Below are 22,374 nucleotides of genomic sequence, written 5' to 3'. Positions count from 1 at the left end.
CACTCTATTATTCTGCCTTTATGGCAGTATTTTTTATTCTTCAGATATTCATTCATTTGGTCATTCATTTAACAAATGTTTACTGAGCACTCTGTGTAGTCTGTTCTGGGCTCTGGGGATACTCTTATGAACAAATAAGGCAAAGTTCCAAAGACTGCATTCTAGTGGAGGGACATAAAAAATAAACAAACAAACCCATAAATGTATATCAAGTGTTAGCAGGCTCAGAAAAGAAAAACAAAGCACTGTAAGCAGCTAGAAAATAACAGGATAAAGGCTATATTTAAATTTTTCAGATAAGATGGTCAGTGCAAGGAAACGTGTAACTGTCACTGGTCTTTTATGTCACAAGTATCTTGGCTTATATGACATTAAAACTCAATCTTGGTTTCATATCACTCTTCTGGTTTCTGGAATATGCTTGATTTAAAACTCACCATGTCACTGCAGAAATGATTTTATGCTGGTTTTCCTTTGTAATTCTTGAATGGTTATTTGAAGAGACAAAATTGGTAATTGTTTTCTTTCTGAGCATTTATCCAAAATACCCAGCTTAATAAGGTGAACAAACGTTTGGACTGATTTGGAGAGTATGCCTTGCCAACAATTAAGTAAAAGGATATTCTCTTTGTCATTAACATTTCATGTAGAATATTAGTTCTTAGAGGCAATCTAATAATAAAAGCTGTAGTGATGTCAGGAACTAATTGACTGATTTTAATTGAAGAACACTTATATTGCAGAGTATATGATGGTAAGATGTGTTCAACTTGTTTTTCACTTTTCTTTAAAAAGCTGAAAACTTTCTTCCCAATAGTAATTAAAAATAAACAGCAGTCATTAACTTACTGTGGGCTTTTCTAATAGCCACAATATTGCTTCGTTGCATGAATGATTTACTGATCTAAAGTAAAGTAATTCAACACTGAAATTATCTTGAAAATTAAAAACCATCCTAGATAATGAATAGTTTCAGTTTCTGTAGCACCAATTTATGTTTAGTTTTTTTAAATATATTATTCTGCACACATACATCTTGCTAACTAATAAAAATAGTCTCAAAGGGACACCACCTCAAAGAACAGTATGTATGCCAAGCTCAGTTTCTGAACTCTGCAGCCTTGGAGGTGATATTTATTCATTCCTTCATTCAGCCAACACTTACTGAGAAGCTTCTTTAGGCCAGGCGATTTCCTGAGCTTTTTAGGGGATAAAAGAAAAAAAAAAAAAAGCAGTCTCTGCCCCAAAATAACTTCTTATTGTGGGATTAGGATAATATTTTATTGTAAGCCTGTCTCTTTCATTTAGTTGGTTGTATCATAATTTATTGAACCAATTCTGTGTTGTTGAATATTTAGGTAAATTATTATTATTTTTTGCTATAAAAAGCCTTGTTTGAACACCCCTTGTAATGAATAAATTTGTCTATATTTCCGATTTTATTTTTCAAATGTATTTCTACAAGTAGAATAACTAAGTCAAAAGGCACAAACATTTTAGTATCTTAAAACTATACCAAAAATTGGCCTAAAATGGAAATATAGGGAAAAACATTATACCATTATACATTGCTTCAAAAACTGTGTGAGATAGCCTTTTCTTAGTCCATTTCCTTGCCAACATTAATATAGAATGTTTTGCAACGTGTGTATCATCGATCTTTAGTCTTCACAATTGTTAAAAAATTTTCATTTTTAGGAATACTTTGGTGCTGGTTAAAAATTTTCAACTGATACTGATAGTTTGTATCTAACAAGAAGTTATTCAGATTATGTTCTTTATTTCTTACTTATGCTAAAATTTAGAGTATTAAGAGGTTATGAAAAGTGTTGTCTATTGGTTTGAGAAGTTTGACCGAAAAAAATGAAAACTGTAGTTGTGCATGAATCAGTTGAAAAAGTTGAATATTGACTTAAAAGCAAATGTTAAAAAAACAAATAGATCTATATTTTGTTAGGGCTTACTGGATTTCATAAATACATATTTAGAATATTGTGAATTATATTAAATAACAACACATTATATTTAGTGCCAATACATTTCATCTAAGCACAAAATTCTTACCTATAGAAATATAAAAAGAAAAAATACTATGAATAGATTCAAATTGCTCTAACCACATCTTCCTTAAAAATGAAATTATGAAGAAGCTTCATGGTTAACCTGTCTGTAACATCTATATAATATTTTCGCCATTCCTAAGTTTGTATGCTCAGCAGTTTGATCTCTTTTCTACTCATATCTGAGTGGTTACACTGTTTATTTCCAGAACCATAGGACACAAAAACCGGTATGTCAAAGTCCCCCGTGGTCACATCTGGGTTGAAGGTGATCATCATGGACACAGTTTTGACAGTAATTCTTTTGGGCCGGTAAGTCATCTTTTATCTTCTTGTTGATGTAATTGGATTTCAAAGGTGAGAACAAAACTATGTCAGATAGGTTATTCAGGTAACTCAGCCAAGACTGATCATGAAATTTATACTGGAATAGTTTATGTTTGAAAATTTCCTTTTAAGTATCATAGATAAGGCACACTATCAGAGTGTGTATGTAGGTATGTGTGTGCACGTGTGTTTCTTAGAAAAAAAACTCAGACACTTCAACAAAGTACCAAAAAATGCTTTTGGCCAACTACCTTATTCCAAATTGGAAGATCTTTTTTTTCTCCCATGGGAATACTCTGTAGCTTATATTTTCAGTTGATGTTTAGCAGACAATGTGTACAAGACCTATAGGCATCAGTTTTCTAAATCATTAGTTTAAAATGCAAGTGTAATAGAAATCATATTGGTAAATGTACAGGAAGCAAACTTTACCTCTACCCTTTTAGGGTCCCAGCTGGGCCTGAGAATTAATTTGACATAAGACAGAGTCATAGGAGAAAAGCAAACAAATTTAAAATAAGTTTTAGGTGGCGCAGGAGCCCTCATGAAGAAATGAAGACCCAACAGGTGGAAAAACGTACATACTTTTATGTTAGATTGAACAAAGAGACCTAATTGTGGAAATGTGACTAAATTATGTGGTGAGGCTAAAGGAAGATAATTATTTTAACACATTTTAACAAGGTGTGTTTGTACAGAAGCCCCTCTGCGCCCCCTGCCATGACTTCCCATGGAATAAAGTTTTTTTTTTCCTCCTGGTACAGTCAAGGCATCTTTCACATGAAAAATTGTATCTCCTGCTTTCAGGAAGAAAAGGGAAAGATTCGAATGCCCTTCTTGCATCTGCTGTTTGTCAAGTGCCTTTAGCTTAAAGTAATCCTTACGTCAAAGTGGCATATTTTGGAGTGGCATAATCTGTCACCCGTTATAAGTCGAATGTTAGAAGCACTGAGTTTATAGTAGAAATGCAGACGTTCCTTATTCCATGCTTATACTCCATAGGATTGAGACTAAACTGGTATTTTGTGGGATTTTTCATGGTGAATGTATACAGAAAGTCTGTATTTATGAATCCCTGCAATAGCTTATAATATAAAGTGAAGAATCTTTGAGTTAACTGGCACTACACCTGCTTCTCATTATCTAGTGTGTTTAAAAGCTTGGATCTTCACTCGTTAGATTTTCCTAAAGGCAGACATATCTATACTTGTTAACGTATATATAAGTTGAGCATCCCAATCCAAAAGTCTGAAATCTGAAATGCTCCAAAATTCTTAGATTGCTGAGCACCAATATGATGCTCAAAGGAAATGTTCATTGGAGTATTTTGGATTTCAAATTTGGGGATTAGATATGCTCATCCAGTAAGTATAGTGCAAATACTCCAAAATAAAAAAAAATCCAAAATTTGAAATACTTCTGGTTTCAAGTATTTTGGATAAGGGATATTCAACTTGTATAAGTTAATATTGAATACCTTTAGATATGTTTGTGAAAAAAATTTTATCCATATAGTTTTTTTCTAAAATTTAATGTTGGTGGTCTCTAATAAAACAATTTCTTTCACATAGTATGAGGGCACACTCCTGCTGTCACTAATGGAGCAGCCACTTTGACTCATCTTTGGCTGACAGTGCAGTAATAGAGCTAGAGTTGGATAAGCATATATAATTATGTGGAAGATAACTTTAGGAAACTACTCCTACTTCTTTTTTTTCTAGTTGCAATGATGATAATAAATACTACTAAGGCCTTCTCTTGCTTTTGAATAGTAATTATTACAAAAATATAATCTAATTTTTGTAAGGTATACTAAAGGTGAAATAAACAGATTGGAAATGTTTTAGGTCACTTACAGTATAGAAGTGACTCTTGTGACAAAATTTGTAGCAACTCGCAAGTGAAAAAGATTACCTAAAAGCCATTTGATGTCTCTCTCATCACAGATATGATTGGATATGAAATGTTTCCATTGTGTGTGATGTCTCTGTGAAATATCTTTATGCTAACCCTCTTGAGTATATGATCATTGCACAATGATGGAAAATGTCCTATCGTCTCATGATATGGATTTGCCAATTTACGACTTTAGTTTGCATTTCTAGTGTGATAAATATCTTTCATAAGTTTATTTTAAAATTGTGATAATTGTCTGGTAGTGTTGTTCAGTGCATATTCCTACTGGATTTTACTGGATTATATCATAAAGACATGGTGATTCTAATGTGTTACTTTATAGTTGCTTAGAATATTTTCTAAGCATTTCTCTCAGTAATTTCTTTCTCTGTGAAGGAAATTAGTGTCTTTTCCTTTACAGCACCTACTTCTGTGTAGATAAATACATTTTCTATTGTAGCCATGATGTTCTTCACCAGCACACAAAGTAACTGATTATTGCAGATAGTGACAAATTTTCTGCTTGCTTTAAAATGGAAGCACATAAAAAGTAAATTTTGTATTTGTATTTGTATGTATATGTAACTGTGACATTTCTAATAGTGATTTTTAACTACTTCACACTGACAGGCTCTTCAATTAAAAATGCCTGCAGCAATTCTTTCATTTATTATAAATATTAATTTTAGTAATTATATTTGAACTGTTCTCCTAGATAATATGTTCCATTTACTGAAAACACAAATGTGATTCTTTCTATGGCCTCCAGTTAGCTTGTACACTTTCCACTTTGAAGTTTTTCTATCATTTTTATCTAGCTTTAAATTGAGGGCAACTGAGATACTTTCACTGTTTCCTGCATAGTGAATTGTGAAATTCTAGTATCTAAAAATAAATCTAAAATAAATTATTTATTTAGCACCTAAAATATGTAATTTATTTTAGCTACTTTGACCAAAGGACATTAGAAGAAGAACTTTTGGCTTATACATTTCAAGGCAAACATAACCTTTCTAAGATGTATAAATGTATTTTGATTTTTAGGTTTGTGATCATAGTGTGACCTTGTGAACAATTTGTATGCAGGGAATATGAAGCATAACTGAATAATTCAGAGGGAGAAACTATTTATGATAGAGTGCCTCTTTCTGAGAATGGAAACTTCGAGTTATACTAAATATGAGTTCTTTTTAGTTGCAAGTCATTTGGAAAAGAGCTATTTCAATCACTTTTTTCATTGATACCTTATTAGATAAAACATTAGCCCCCTAGAGTGTTTTGTGAAGGAAATATGCCTAATAGGAGATGATAGTTTTAGCAATAAATGAGCATTAGAACTATTATTTATTAATGAAATGAACTGGTGGTCTGAAAGTGATGATAAATAGACAACTGTGGAAAATGAATATTAAAATTCCATGGAATTCCTTTTGAAGTTTATGAAGTACAAAAAATTTTTCACGTTTTAAAAACCAGTGAAAAGTGAAGTTTATGTTTTTAGAAAAGTATGGAACATGAATATTAAAATTCCATAGAATTCTTTTTGAACTTTATAAAGTGCAAAAAAATTTTCACTTTTTAAAAACCAGTGAAAAGTAAAGGAGAAAAAGTAAAGTTTATGTTTTTAAATCATGCGAAGCTTTTCATTTATACCTTCATGATGCATTTTTGAGCACCTGTGATTTGCCCACCTTGATATTGGCTTGTGGAACCTGATGGGTGGGATGCGTCAGGAGAAGTAAGAGTTAAATTTAACCAGGCAGAGATTACTAGATTCTATAATATATGTGGGAAATGGACATTTTAAGCAATTTAGTATGTAGTCATACCTGTTTTTATTTTTTCCCCTATATAATGCTTCTTTGGTTAAAAAAAAAACAAAAGAAAAAACAAAAGAAAAAACAAAAAAAAAACCAGTAGATTCTTGGAGTTGCAGGAAGGATGAAAGAATGGGACTTTTTATATTAAGAGCACTTGACAGCTGGGCGTGGTGGCTCATGGCTGTAATCCCAGCACTTTGGGAGGCCGAGGCGGGTGGATCACCTGAGGTCAGGAGTTCGAGACCAGCCTGACCAACATGGTGAAATCCCATCTCTACTAAAAACACAAAAATCAGCTGGGTGTGGTGGCACATGCCTGTAATCTCAGCTACTCGGGAGGCTGAGGCAGGAGAATCACTTGAACCTGGGAGGTAGAGGTTGCAGTGAGCTGAGATTGCACCATTACACTGGAGCCTGGGAAACAACAGAGAAACTCTGTCAAGAAAGAAAGAGAGAGAGAGAGAGGGAGAGAGAGAGAGGGAGAGAGGAAGGAGGGAAGGAAGGAAGGAAGGAAGGAAGGAAGGAAGGAAGGAAGGAAGGCAGGCAGGCACTTGACAAAGAGAGGAATTGGGACTGAGTTTTGGGAAATGTTTAAAGTAGTCAGAGATTTTAAGGACAGAGATTCAGGTCATAGATAATAATGAGTGCACTGAACCTGTGAGCCTTCTGAATTCTTTTGCCACTATCGCTAATCATTAAAACATAACCTGATGCCTAGAAGGAGCAGGTAAGAGGGTCAATAGATGCTACCAGTACTAGGGTATAATCCCCACTCTCAAGGAAGGATGGAAGGGAGGGAGACAATCAGTCCTTCACAACACGTTGTAGCAAATACTCTAGATGGGGGTATGAGAGAGCCTCTTCGAGAAGTAGAGCATTTGTGTATGAAAACCCATGAAATCTCCCAGGAGGATTTGGTAGAACAGAGTGTTCTGAAATCAGTGAAAATAACTATTTGGTAAAAATCCTGCATTACATAAAGCACTCTAGATGCTGTATGTTTTGTGAATGAAGTGATTTATGCCTAGAGTGGTTAATGGGTTTCAGCTGCATTGAAAATATTCTGCCTGTACAATACAGAATAATCTTGTGATACACGAGAATGAATTTTCATTGCATTTTTTATTGTCGAATTGTAGCATTTTCCTTGTGTAACTTCTCTAGAGCAGCTAGAATAGCTTTTATTTAAAATCAGCCATTTCAAATTTAAAAAAGGTCATTAGACAGTGTTGACAGGATCCAAATGAAGTATTCTCTTCACACTTTCTTTGAAAAAATGGTGCTTAGACTTTAATTGGTTGTATTTTCTTGTTGCTTGTAGTACATGCTTATTCTTTAGAAAATTTTGATAGGAACTAAAATAATCTGTATTTTATAGAAAAATATTGGTAACAATAGTTTTATGGTTTTTGTTAATAAGTCATAAAGCCTTACCTTGTGGTTTTTCATCAAATATTTCTCATGGTTCCCGTAAACAGTGCTGGAACCTGGCAACCTCACATGCTTTACCTAGATATAATTTTCATTTGACTGGTATAGACAAAGGCATACATCTCATAAAAAGATCAAAACCACTTAAAGGAGATACCATTATAATGAAAATATTTGTGTAACCAAAGATAACTAAGTCTCAAAAGAGAGCCCATTCTCAGAAGCTGTGTTCAACACCAAGAAATGTCCATGCAGTAAAATGAAACAGAAAGTCCCTCAAGATTAGCTTCATTGTTTGTTGGATTTGTTGCTGTAATTAAGACATGAAAAAAAATATATGATTTTAAAAAGAGAGCTTGGAAACATAATATGGTGGTGAAATAAATAATGTCACCCATCTCCCCAAGAGAAGAGGCAATCTTAGCTTCCATTCCTACCAAATCAAATTTTCTTATGTCTTAATTATTCTGCTAGTGTAGAAATCATTTTCCACATGATTTCATTTTTAGATAGAAGAATGTCAGCAGAATTGTCATTAGACTTCATTGCTATGGCAGATACTGTTCCTTTGGGCCGTTTAATTACAGAATTAAACACATTCATTTTATTAGAAATATGTATTTACTGATAATAGGTCAGGAGCCAAGATTTAGTGAAACATATGCAGGGGTTATTAATTTAGCAATTTCATAAGTGCTTAGAATTTTTTTTAAAGTGAGGTTGAAGCCTTTATTTTACTTGTAAGATGTAATTGGTGCCTACATAACTGAGTGTACATAGAAAAATAAAATGGAAAATATGAGGCGCCCATAAGACAAAAAAAGTCTACTATTGAATATATTGAGGTTCAAAGTTTGAGATTAAATTGCCTCGTTTACATGGATATATACTTATAAAATATTTGATGGGTAATTATTTACTCTCCACTTCTTTTAATAGCAAGCTATGTAAATAACTTTGCAAACACCAAACTATGTAAATAACGTTCTTTTGACTGAGCTGGAAGACAGCTTTTTTTGGAAATGTTTAATTTTCTGAAAACTTGTTGTGTAATCTTTAAAAAGACTTTGCTGTGTGTCAGTATCTTATTGGTTGTATTTGAAAAAGATCAGTTTGATTTTGAGTAACGTGGGTGATCTTTTTTGCATAATGGAGCCATAAATGGACCCTGTAGTGAATCATGATAACTACACTTTTAGACATTATTCATAGTAAGACTCATGTGAGTTTTTGGTATATTAAGATTTGTCTAACTTGGTGAATCAAGTAAGCGAAAATGCAGTTTTTTACTATAGCCGTCAGAATCAGAGCCATAATGTGTATTCTATTGATAGGTCATCACAGGCCCCATGACTTTCGCATTAAATAGAAGTTATTTTTGTAATATGACTCCTAAAGAATTCTGCTCCAACAGATATTTCTGTCACTAATGATTTTTCTGAAAAGAATCCTGATCACATTATTTTGCTTCCTAACAACAATATTATCAACCTACAGTACCTACTATATTCAATAAAGAAACAAGGCAAGAAAGCCCTCTCTTACCACTTATATTTCACATTATGCTAAAGGTCATTACCAGTGCAGATTAAGTCAAGAAAGAGAAATGAAAGATGTAGGAATGGGAAATGAAGATTCCAAACTGTTATTTTTTGTAAGTATGATATTGTCTCCTTAGAAGTCCCAAGAGGAATCTGCAGAACTATTAAGACAATTATGCAAACTTAATAGTATAATAGCTATTATATACATGATGAAACATGGCTAGATATCAAGAAATAGAAAACATACTTTTAAAGAATTTGCCGTTTAAAATAGCAGTAAAAAATCCAGGATTGGTTACCTCTGGAAAAGATGAGAATGAATGTTATTGGGGAAGAGTGAGTATACAAAGACACCAAGTTACAGTACTTATATCTGAAGCAGAGTGGGAGCATACAGATGTTCATTACATTATGCTTTATCTTTTTATGTATAAAATATAAAATAATACTTCCTTTTTTTTTTTTGAGATAGATTCTCGCTCTTTCACCCAGGCTGGAGTACAGTGGCACAATCTCAGCTCGCTGCAACCTCCGCCTCCTGGGTTCAAGTGATTCTCCTACCTCAGCCTCCCAAGTAGCTGGGATTACAGGTGCAGACCACAGCAGGCTAATTTTTGCATTTTTAGTAGAGACAGGGTTTCACCATGTTGACCAGGCTGGTCTGAAACTCCTGGCCTCAATTGATCCATCCACCTCAGCCTCTCAAGGTGCTGGGATTATAGGTATGAGCCACCGCACCTGCTATAACAGACTATTTCTCATAACTGCATAAGTGAAAATATTAGAAGTTGACATCAGTGACTTCACATTACTTATAAATATTAGATCGTCCCCTAATATATGTGAGGCCTAAGGCATGGAGGTCTAAATACTACATGTCTAAATATTTAACATTTAACTATAAATTAAGTTAGCAAACTGTTAAATGAAGTATGTTACTTTTCCTAACTTGATAAATATACCCCCATATGGCTAAAACCAGCAAAGATGACTGAATTTAATTATTACACACTTGAGTATTCTGTTGAAAGGTCTGTGATGTTTGGAAGAGTAATAAAATTAAAATATACATAAGCGTTAAATTACATATATATTCTAAATGAAAATTCCAAGCTGTTATTTTTCAGTTTTTTAAAATACATTTTTACATTTTTTTCTTGCCTCCATTTCAGCAAAATCACTATGTTGTTATAATCAAGATTTTCACATGATATGCATTCTATTGACAACAGTGAATGATATGAAGGATTAAAATAATATTTAATTGTATTTAGTATAGATAATTTAAATATATGTTAATGAAAATGTAGATGAAAATAAGTGTAAAAAATTTAAAAGTAAATTTTTTCAAGTATTTCCAAAAGATTTTTTGTAAAATGTCAAAATGTATCTTTTCAAACCAAAAGTCAAAATATAAATATTAACATAAAATTACATCAAAATTATTTAAATAGAACTGAATTTTTAAGTATTTAAAGAATTAATTACATTTTATTACATATTTTTGTAAAAGGAAATCTATTCATAGGTTTGAGGGTTCAATTTCTACGTGCTTGTCAATGTAAAGAGTATCATGCTCCATGCATTTCATACCCCCAACTACATACATATAAATTTAAGTAGTCACAAATGTTTCCTCTGTCACCATGCACAACTGTGGTGAATATTGTGTTTTCCTGAGTATCTCTAGAATTCTAGAATCACAAGTTGAAACATGAAGAGCAGAAAGAACAGGGGCACTCAGCTACTGGCAAATGATATTGAGTGTACAAGAATCTGTGGCCTCCAAGCTGAGAAAGCTTGTCAGGTCATTTAATTTCCTTCTTCTAAGCACTTCTAAGCTAAGTGCTTAGATGGCTGAAATCCTGCCTGTGATCAACTGGTGAAGTTTCATGGCATTTGGAATCAATCCATTGTGCTTTTTGTTTGTTTGTTTGTTTGTTTTTAGAGTATAAAATATATGGAAAAACATATGTCTGGGTCCTTAATGGTGTTAGTTTTTTATGAGTAAATACCTGGTGAATAATCAGAGTTAGAATGTCACACTTTGCTAGTGCTGAATGCCAGATCTTGAATGGCATAGGGACCCATGTGTTCTTTAATAAACTTAATTTTTGTAAAACTTGTGATGTGCAGGTTTCTCAAAAACACAGGCACCAAAAAAGTAGTGCCTCTTGCCGAGGCCTAAGCGCAGTCTGGCTCAAAATAGCTAGTGTAAAGTCATTAGCAGGGCAGTCAAACCCTTTTAATCCTGTCTCCCGCCAAATTTTCCAGATCCGTCTTACCTGCCTATGCCTTGATCATTCCATAAATTCACCATTTGGTTTTGCATTTTTGTATTTTGGCACAGGCTGTCATTTTTTTCTCCCTTTCATTATCTTGTGCCTGCCCACCTTAATCTGGACAATGACTACTCCCAGACCTACTCTAACATGAAGTTTTGCTTCTGACTAAGCCAGTTACCCCACACAGCATTTGCAGTATAATTGCACAGTGATTGTGTGTGTGAAAAGACTGTGAACTTTGCCAAGGCAACTATGGGAGCTAACTCATCCTTGTATCCCTGTAGCCCAGAACTGGGAACAGAGTTTAACAGCTGTTTCATGACACAGCTAATGGCCGATTTCTGCACAGCAAAGGTTCATCTAGAACAGGGTTCAGTGAAATATGGCCCTTGAACCAAATCTGGCCCATTCCTATTTCTGTATAAAAGAAGTTATGTTGGAACACAGCCACACTCTGGCTTTCATATTGACTATGGCTGCTTTCCCTCTGTAACGGCTGAGTTAAGTACTTGCAAGAGAGACTTATATCTCACAAATCCTAAAATATTTATTATCTGCTCTTTATTTAAAAAGCTTGCCAACCTCTGACCCTAGTGAATTAGTAATAGATAACTTTAGAAAGATTAGTTTAGGACTGATTATGTCTGGCTGTTAATAGGAAAGTCAGAAATTTGAACATTATCTAGAAGGGACTAAAAAGCCGTTTACATTTTGGAACAGGCGAGTGATAAGTTATGAGAGGTATCCTGGCAAGACTGGTTTGGGAAAATCATGAATGAAAGATTAGATTGGAAATAGGATATAGGTAGAAAATGCAATTATTTGATAATACTATTAGTTCAAATGGGAGACGATTAGGCATTAGGCAAAGGTGGTAGTAATAAAAATATGAAGTAGATTGACTTATAAGAGTCCTTAGGAACCGATAATTGGTTTGATGTCTGTTAGATTCTGCTCCCTCGTATTAACTCACCACATCTGTCAGAGAAATTCACCAGCTGGAATACTGAACTAACTTCATGCTTATCTCTGGTGGGTCAAACCTTAAAATTAAGCATGAGCAGCAGTCTTGGCTACCTGATGAGAATTGTGCTGCCTGGTAATGATTAGATTTTTGTGCCTGACATTGGGAGTGGCAATCCAGTCTTATTCATGACTCCTTAACCTTATAGGCAAATATTCCATCAAAGTATCAAAGTTCCATTCTGTTACACTTAGCATCCATGTCAACTAACCCCCCACTCATTTCACCAGCCTTTTCTACTCTTTTTGGTAAAGTTCTCGCATGTTTCAAAAGGTATGGACAATTCCCAGAATGTAGAGGCTAAAAGAAGGAAACATAGAAGGGCGAATATTTTGGTAAACCATCTGATAGAAAAGCATGTTTTAAAAATTTCTTTGTCATTATTATTTAAAACATACACAAATATATATTTTCAAAATTAAAATATTTTCAATACATCAACACATTGTGGGAAGTTGTAAATAAATGTTTTAATTAAAAATATTTTCAAAAAGAAATGTATCAATTTTTTTGAAGAAATGATATAGAATGTTCACACTACTTTCAAGTTACATTAATCTCCCCTTTAAATGAAGTTACTATATTAAAATAAGTATGTTGATATTGTCAATTTAAATTAGGATGTACTCAGTGGAAAGAAAGGGGAAACTATAAGGCTTCATCAAGTTGTGGATTATTGAACTTTTTTGATTACTAAGCCTGATTTTCATAAAAATAATAGTCATTAACTAGGAACTACTTAGACTGACAACTACATTAGGCTGAAGTTTTACTTAGACCTCCAGTGATTTTATTTACAGTTGAAGAGCTTCGACCAAACCATTTTCAAAGCTGCTTACATCTTCCTTTTTGTGAAATGCATCTGCCTGTTCCCCACTGAAGCTTTAAACTCTTTCTGCCTAGTATTTGCTGGGAAGCTGCAGGCAAATGAAACATTCCTCTCAAATTAGCCATGATTATATTTGGGTTGTTCATATAAATTAAGTTTCATTTCACAAAAACCTAATGAGATTATAAATTATGTCATTTCTACAAGTCATTATGGAATTATCTAGACTCTAGTCAAGGAGAAATTCTACTTCACAAAATATTTGGTACAGAGTCTTTTAAAACACTGTATTGCATTCTTCTGTCATTAAAAAATAAAAACACAAACACAAAAACAAAGCATAGTCTTTCAAACAAAGAAAATATATGTGCTGAATAGGAAATGATAATTACCATTAAATTAATGGATTCTTTAAATCTACTAGCTTGGTTTCACTGGGTCATTGTTTTTAGATTTAATGTGTTATCCTGCACTGACTGAAAAGTAATAGTGTAAAATGAGGAAGGCTATTTTAAAAGTCATTCATCAAAGTGCATGGTACTTAAATAGCTTTTTTGCCCAGATGGGCATTACTGGTTAAACCGTTATATTTTTTCAAGTAGTAGTTGTGAGTTTTTGAATCCCCTCCAAAATTCATGTTGAAATTTAAGTGCTGTTGTAACAGTATTACCAGGTCAGATGTTTAAGAGGTCATTAGGCCATGAGGATTCCACCCTCATGGCTGGGATTAATGCCTTATAAAAGGGTGACTTCAGTCCCCTTTTTCCTCTTTGCCCTTCTGCCTCCTGCTATGTGTGAAAAGTATTCTCCTCTAGAGGATGCAGTATTCAAGGTGCCATCTTGAAATCAGAATCATCAAACCTGCTGGTTCATTAATATTGGACTTCCCAGTCTCTAAAGCTGTGAGTCAATATATTTTTTATTATAAATTACCCAATCTGTGGCATTCTGTTATAGCAGCACAAGCAGACTAAGACAGTATTATACTGTTGAGTCACAGTAGTATATTTTATAAAGAACTTTAGGTACATTTTAAAGAGTAAGTTCTGATGTTATTATAGTCACATAATATTTCTCTGTATTTTAACTTAAAGAAAGCAACCACCTTAAGAAGTATTTTTTTAGATGGAAGAACATTATTTGAACTACTGTTTTATTGCAAGAAAATCTTCCTACTATTATATGTTTGGTATAATAATATTAATGTGAAATTTTATTATATTCTCCTCCACCCTATGATTACCCCTAACCATCTCACTGCTTATTCTTTTGAAGTTCATTATTCACAGTACCTTTTTTTTTGTCACATCAAAGTAAATTTGGTATTTGATCATAAGATGGATTATGAAGAGGATGCCCCATTATGGAAAGAATTTAAGTAGGATATACTTGTGTATATAGAGACTACCCAAAATTGATATATTATTCCCATCCTTTAGGTTCAGGAAGACTGCCCTCTTAATAACGTTATTTACAACATTTTCTGTTTTTAATTCCTGAAATTCCCCCAAATGGCCATGAGACTATTACCATGATCCTTTGCCTAATATGTCTGCTTTAATGTGCTTTTGTATTACTCCAATCCTGTTTAAGCCAGCCAAAAACATCACAAATCATGCAAAACAAAATCATTTATATATGCACAAAAAAATACCCTATATATTCTTTCCACTTGGTTGAAAGTGAAGTAGGCTTAGAGTAAAATACATTGTCTTCAAAACTCATCATACATTCTGTGTTCTCAGCCCCTGATTTTTTTACCCCCCTAAGTAGTAGCCCCTCCTTAAGAGGGGAGATCTCTCCTGCTCTCAAAATTATTTTTTCTACTTCTCCCCAAAAGGAGGAAATCTAGTAACCTTTCACAGAAAAAGAGAGACAGAGAGATGAATATCACCTCTTGCAAATGTTGCTTTCTTTTTTTTTTTTTTTTTTTTCCTGAGACAGTTTCACTCTTGTTGCCCATGCTGGAGTACAATGGCACCATCTCGGCTCACTGCAACCTCCGCCTCCTGGGTTCAAGGGATTCTCCTGCCTCAGCTTCCTGAGTAGCTGGGATTATAGGTGTGTGCCACCATGCCTGGCTAATTTTTTTTTTTTTTGTAATTTTAGTAAAGATGGGGTTTCACCATGTTGGCCAGGCTTGTGTCGAACTCCTGACCTCAGGTAATCTGCCTGCCTCAGCCTCCCAAAATGCTGGGATTAAAGGCGTGAGCCACCATGCCCAGCCAACAAATGCTGCTTTCTTTTAACTTTTTTTTTTTTTTTTTTTTTGAGATAGAGTCTTGCTCTATCTCCCAGGCTTGAGTGCAGTGTGGCATATTCTTGGCTCACTGCAACCTGTTCCTCCGGTTCAAAGGATTTTTGTGCCTCAGACTCCTGAGTAGCTGGAACTAGGAACTACAGGCATGCGCCACCATGCCAGCCTAATTTTTTTTGTATTTTTAGTACAGAAATGGTTTCACTATGTTGGCCAGGCTGGTCTCGAACTCCTGGCCTTCCTCAAGTGATCTACATGTCTTGGCCTCCCAAGGTGCTGGAATTTTCTTTTAACTTTTAATAAATGTAGCAGGAACATCTCTCCTCAATTCAACATCACCATGAAAAGAAAATAATAATAAAATGGAAGAAATCACCTAGCAGAGAGAGAAATTATTTTTGTGGTGGGGGCTCCCCCCAAATATCACAAGTCACTTCACTTGTCTCCAAAGACAACATTGAATAGTGCTTTGAAGGTGGTTTCAATCATGAGACTAAAGAGGTGGCATTTACCCCTACCAGATACCTGTTGTTTCCACTCCAAGGCCTTCTGAGGCTAAGGGGAAGGCTGATCCCATGGCCATGAGCATGAGCAGTTTTCCAGTGCTGCATATTTCAGTTTCAGACATGGGACAGGGAATGGTCTGACCTCTAGTTCTCAATCCAGAGAGTCAGCTTGCATCCAGTTCCAGTCCTGCACCAATTAGCTATGACCAGTGGGGCAGGATCTAGTTGAGAAATGACTATGATTGGCCTAGCTTGAGTTAAGTGCTCGTCCTGGAAGAGTCAATCATTGTCAAGGGCTGGAATATTGTGATTGTCATAGTTTGGATCAGGTATTTACCTGTAGACCAACCAATTCTGGCCTAGGGGCAGCGTTATATAAAAATTATGGCAGCTCCATGGAAACCTTATCTTGTTGATGCCAGTACAGGGAAAGGGGTTGTTGTTCCCAGATAATACAGGGTGTTAGGCAGACAAAAGAATAGACAACAATGTCATATAATAAAAGGTAAAAAGTATAAAAGCCAGAGACAGAGGTGCAATATCATGAAGTTCTTAGAAGTGATATCTAGCAAGAAAGAATTCAAAGGCATTAGTCAGTTCAACCTTGAAGAAAAGACAGGATTTCGACCTACGGACAAGTGGAAAAGTAACTTTCGAGAAGTAGAAAGCAAGGTAGCAGAGGCATGGAGGTGGAAGTGTTTAGAATATGTATTGGGTACTTGAGCAGTTTTGTTTGGCTAGATATCTGATATATTCTGTTTTAAGACTAAGTGTGATTAGTTTATGTGGCTTCAAGATTCTGTTCTCTACTTGCAACCTATGCAAATTCAAATTCAGTGCAACTAAAATGACAAAGGGTGATTTGCACTATTTAACAAACGGGAGATTGGTGTTTGGAGGCTTTGCCATGAGAGAGGGAGGACAGATAAGTGATCCTAGCAGCAGTATATAGGAGCAGTGTATTTGTAGACTTTGCTTGGCTATTCTTTGTTAAATACTTAAATATAAGTCTTTTTAAAAATCCACTATGCCTCCTCAATCAGGAGCAATAAATAGGTTATCCTGTGCTACTAAATTCTGAGGTCTTTGTTTAGATAAATTTAGTATGTGTGCCAGATAGTATTTCATACTTTAAAAAACTATATTGTATTTCATACTTTTGCAACATATATGTCTCACTGTAGTTTATCTTAGATTAAGAACTATTAAAGTTCTGAATCTGTGGTAGAATTTTCTTTGCATCCCCTTCTTTTTTCTTTTCACCTTTCTACCTTCCATAATATTTCTTTTGCAGGTCAGCTAAACACCTGGGCTTTGAAAGATTGCTCATTTATTTGGTTCTTTGTCAGCATCATGTTCATGTTGCCAAAACCTGTGATCTCTTCCAAATATCCATCTTAGCCTTTCAGCAGTATTTGATATGGTTGGCCACTTCCTTTTTAAAATATTTTGAGAATGTTCTTCTTTTAGCTTCCTTGAACCCAAATAACCAGTCCTTTTTCTAGGCGTCCTTTACATTTTCATCCTTCTCTGCCAGATTTCTAAATTTTGGCACGCCCCTGAGCTTGATCCTGAATGTTCATCCATACTTAAACCCTCCCTAAGAAAATTGATCCTGTGTTTTTAAATGCTGTCTTCATGCATCGGTGCTCAGATTCGTATCTCCAGATGGTATCACACTTGGATATTCAAGAAACATCTTGAATTTAACATGTCTAAAAGGAAATTCTTCATTCCCTTCCTTTCTCCTTCCATCTTCTTTCCTCAGATTTCTTCCATTTCAGTAGATGGCACTATCCACCCAGTTACTCAAGACAAAAAGTTAGGAGACATCCTTGGGGTCTCACTTTTTATTGCCCTCAACTGCCTGGTAAGGCCTTTTACTCTTCCACCAACGTCCTAGAGTCACGTGCTTTATTCCATCTCTACTGCTGCCTCACTGATTCAGGTCATCATCTGTGTCACTACAAGGGCCTCCTAACTGGGCTGCATGCTTCCCCTCTTCATCTTCTAAACGTCAGCGTCTTTGTGGCAGCTGCAGTTATCTTACAGTTATCCTCAAACCGGATCTCTAGCCTACATGAAACACTTCAGTGGCTTCCTGTTGCTATTAGAATTAAAAGCGTTAAGTTTTCTCTGATTCCCTTGACCATGGCCTTTAGGGCCCTCACATTGTATGGCCTCTCCATCTCTTCCCTTTCCGTGCTTGCACCTCTCTGATCTTTCAATTCTTTGAACAGGTGAAAGGCCTTTTGTCCTAGCTAGATCCTCTTCCTTGAATTCTCTTCCTTTAGGTCTTTGTGTGGTTGGCTCTTTATTTTCCCCACTTCAGGGAAGAGTTTTTTCTGTGCATCTAACAAAATGGAACACACGCAGACATGCGCGTGCACACACACTCACACACACCTGCTTCTAGCTACTATCACTATCTTATTTTATTTCTTTATTCATGTTTATATTTTTATCTCCTCCAGTAGAAAATTGAGCTTCATGAGGTCAGGAACCTTGTCCTTTTGGTTCACTGCTGTAGCACAGTGCCTGGCTGGCTCATAATAGGCACCTACTACATTTTGTTAAATAAATAAACAAATTTCTGTTCTGTGAGTGAGTTTAGCACTCGCGATGCCTTCTGGTTCAGAAATAAGAAGTCAGTGGAAAGTATACAAGAAGGACATCTGACATCTTTGGAAAAAAGAGAATAAAATGCACTTAAAATGGTTAGTGGAGATTGGAAGAAGGCTCCTGACATGATGCACTTTTCAGAAAGAGGATGATATGGATATCACCTTAAAAATAGATGGTGATTCAAGCAAAGCAAACAGAACAAGGAGAAACAGGACCAAATAAAAAGTTTCTTTTAGGCAGAGCACAGAGCTTTTGTGATAGGTCAGTTGAACAGGCTGCCTGAAACTAGGAGGAGGGGTAGAATGGTAGAAATATCTGGGGACACCAAAAGAAATTATTGTCTTATCTACAGGGCAATAGCAGGACTACAAGATATTTGTCAAGATATCAAAGAGATATTAAAAAGGCAAAGTCCATTTTAGTACGGGATGACCTGAAATCTAGTAGTAAAACTATCTCCATGGGAAGAAAGAAATCTTAAGACAGTAGAAAGAAGGATGGAGCCAAAGCTTCTCATCCCATTCTGAGTATCTAAATAGAAACTTTGTTGTCCCTGACTAAAATGTTATAGCACTGTTTCCCAAATTTTCATGTGTATTAGAATCACCTTAGGAGCTTATAAAAGATAGAGATTTTCTGGCTTCCTTGAGATTCTGATTTAGTAGAACTTGTGTGGGTTTCAGGAAGCTGTACTTTAGCAAGTATTCCCCAGATGAAACTAATACAGTTCAAATGCAAGGCCAGGCCATGCCTCAAGAAACACTGGCTTATAGGGGCCTATAGTTTTGTCTGTGTTCACATACTGTTTAAACACAGTTTAATAATGTTGTGAATGCCTGAGGAAGTGGTTTGTATGTGTATGTAAGTGCACGTATGTGTGTAATTGTTGATTAGGTGGATATAGTGGAACTAACTAAAGAGACATTTCATTCTAAAGATTAGACGTTCTCGTTTCTATTGACTTTATTTACAACTATTGCACTTATGTATAATCTGCCCTTTTATTGGTTGAGTTTTTAAAATGTAATTAGTTTCAGATGATTTTCAAATAATCTGAATTTACAGAATCAGATTTTTAATTAGAAATTGGATGGTAGAAATGAAAGAGTGTGTTAATTAAATATGTATTTTATTTTATTAGAAAGTTTCAATAGCCCCACCTGAAATTGATTCTACCCGGTTGATTTTCCTAAACTCTGGGAACAAATAATTCCTGTTTCTGTTGCGTATGACCAAGTAAAAACTGAAGAAACTATTTATATAGTAAAAATGAGCACCCTGGTAAAAGTGATAGCATTCTCTAGAGAAAAATATTCTTGTGTTAGAAAAACTTAAAGCTTCCTTTTCCAAGAGAATATTAAAATAATTGGAGTCTCCCTCTTTTTTTTTTTTTTGTTTTAATTTTTTTCAAGAAATTTTGTTCCTTTTTCAGAGGTTTCTTTTTGCATTCAGTTCAGGAACTGTTAAAACCTGGCTGTTTTCCAGAACAAGAAATTGATTAGATTGTAGAAAGAATAATGGAGACAGGCTAGTGGATTCAAGGAAAATTGTATGTGTAAAAAGCACCAGATAAAATGCTTAGTGGAGTATTCTTCCCATTGCAATTATTCATTTAAAGACAGTTGCTGGCTGACTTCTTATGTAAACAGAGCAATGCCTGCCCAATGCCAGTTCATATTTTCACTGTTAGAGATTTTCTAAAGATAGAAAATGTTTTAGTAATCTTTGTGTATGTCTCCTTTGCCTAGCCCAGGGCCTGACACTCAAAAGTTTAATGAATGTCTAGATTAGACTAGAGCAGGTTGGAATAAAATATGTGATAAATTTGCTATGATTTGAACCCCTCAGCCTCTGGGCCTGGACTTGATGATCACAATTATAAAAATATCACCTACTGTGCCACTTTACACTTGGGGTGATTGATTTTGGTTCTTATGGCTAAACTAGCTCAAAGGGTTGTCTTCATCCAACATAGTTACTATTACTGTAATTATTGAATCTATAAATTTCATGCCTCTTTTGTTTCAAACAGAAAAATGGGCTTGGGAAATAAGAAAAACGAAGAAATCCTTAGTCAAAATAATATACACCAGGTGTTCTTTGTCTCGGCTTGATTTAGTTAGTCTTGCTCATCTAATACGTCATGCTTGTCTTTCCGTATCACTGAATTTTCAGCTTGGTTACACACACACACAAACCTCACAAGAACCTGGTATTCAGAATAAAAAGAGCTACAGATAAAAACTTTTTGAAGTTTGAGTTTGTGTCTCTCTGAAGGTGAGCTGCCTTCAGTTAATTGCTGTTTTGTTGCTCCCTATGTTGATTACTTTTATCTGGAGCCCTAAAGACCTCTGGGGACCTCTGGGGGTGACAGCACCATGACTGAGCAGTGCATGGAGAGGCCGAGAAATGTCAGCATCAGAAACCTCCATGTGAGGATAATGAGTTCAGGCGTTTCAGAAATCAGCCAGCTTCAGAGAATGGCATTTGAGTGTAGTCATGCTTATTTTTGAAATATAAGAGCTTGAGGCTCCCCTACTGAAAAAAGAGTTTTCAAACAAAGGCCTAGAGGAGCTGGATTGGCAGTTGCTTTCATATCTAAGGGAATGGTGCTGCTGTTCAACCTGATCCAAGGTGAAATCTAGAGATGAGGGCAAAGAAGAGAGATGCTCAAGGGTAGTTAAATTCACAGAAACTTATCAAAAAAAAAAAATACATGGGACTTTTCTTGGTAATAGTCATGTTATTTATCATCTTTCAGCTCCCCACATACATAAAGACATTTTATTGTTCATACATTTAGTTGTTTAATTTTAAAAACTTTCTTGCTCATACATTTTATTGTAGAATTGTCTTAAGGACTTGGGGCAGCATTTTCTCACTGCTATGCACTGAATTATGTCCTTCTCAAATCCATATGTTGAAGCCCTAACCCCCAATGTAATGATATTTGGAAATGAGAACTTTGGGGGGTAATGAGGTCATGAGGGTGGAGCCCCTCATGATGAGATTAATGCCCTTATAAGATGAGGAAGAGACCCCAGAGCTCTGTGCCATATGAGAACATAGCAAGAAGGCAGCCATCAGCAAGTCAGTAAGAGAGCCCTCACCAGAACGTAACCATGCAGGCACTCTGATCTTGGACTTCCAGCATTCAGAACTGTGAGAAAATGAATTTCTGTTGTTTAAGTCACCCAGTCTGTGGTATTTTATTATGGTAGCCCAAGCAGACTAATACAAGTGCATAGTGATAATTATATGGATAAGTTATTGAGTGAAGATGGTGTGAATAAAAAAGGTTTCATCTGTGTAAAATTCCCTTTAACCAATAGTGTATATAGAGGTGTATATATATATATATTTTGTACGTGAAAATCTGCCACTATGTTTGCAATTGGTAATTATAGCTTAAGGTTCTTTTAATGTATTTTGTGTTCTTTGAACATTTTGTAAAATATAGCCATGGCAGTACTGAAGCAGAACTGAAGCTATGTGTGTATGCTTAGATTTAGGAAACGTTGGAATCTCCCACAAACAGATCACTAAATAACAAACACCCAAGATTTGGGATTTACTCCTTTGGGTTCAAGGCTTTGTGTCTCTTGGAAACCTTTGGTAAAATGTAAATATCCTTAAAAGAGTAATTAACTGAAAGTTTACTATTATTTTTCCAAGCGTGGAATACTTTTTAAGATTAACAAATTGTCATTTTAGGGAGGAGAGTTATGACTCTGAGGAAGAGCAGATTAAACTAGGGAGGCTTCACAGTG

General features: G+C 35.1%; 1 protein-coding gene across 4 annotated transcripts in view; it reads left to right on the top strand.

The window, feature by feature from the left end:
- The window catches only part of IMMP2L (inner mitochondrial membrane peptidase subunit 2), an 888,292-nt gene that overhangs the window by 667,767 nt on the left and 198,151 nt on the right, over positions 1-22,374 (top strand). For 3 of the 4 annotated variants that reach the window (XM_031013153.3, XM_063708728.1, XM_063708727.1), the window contains exon 6: positions 2,270-2,372. The exons of the other annotated variant lie outside the window; for it this stretch is intronic. In XM_031013153.3, the coding sequence (XP_030869013.1) occupies positions 2,270-2,372 (103 nt within the window). The remainder of the gene's footprint in view (positions 1-2,269; positions 2,373-22,374) is intronic. 4 annotated transcript variants of the gene reach the window in all.

This window comes from Gorilla gorilla, chromosome 6 (assembly GCF_029281585.2).
Source record: "Gorilla gorilla gorilla isolate KB3781 chromosome 6, NHGRI_mGorGor1-v2.1_pri, whole genome shotgun sequence".
Taxonomy (NCBI): domain Eukaryota; kingdom Metazoa; phylum Chordata; class Mammalia; order Primates; family Hominidae; genus Gorilla; species Gorilla gorilla.
This window is presented reverse-complemented; position numbering and strand designations above follow the sequence as displayed.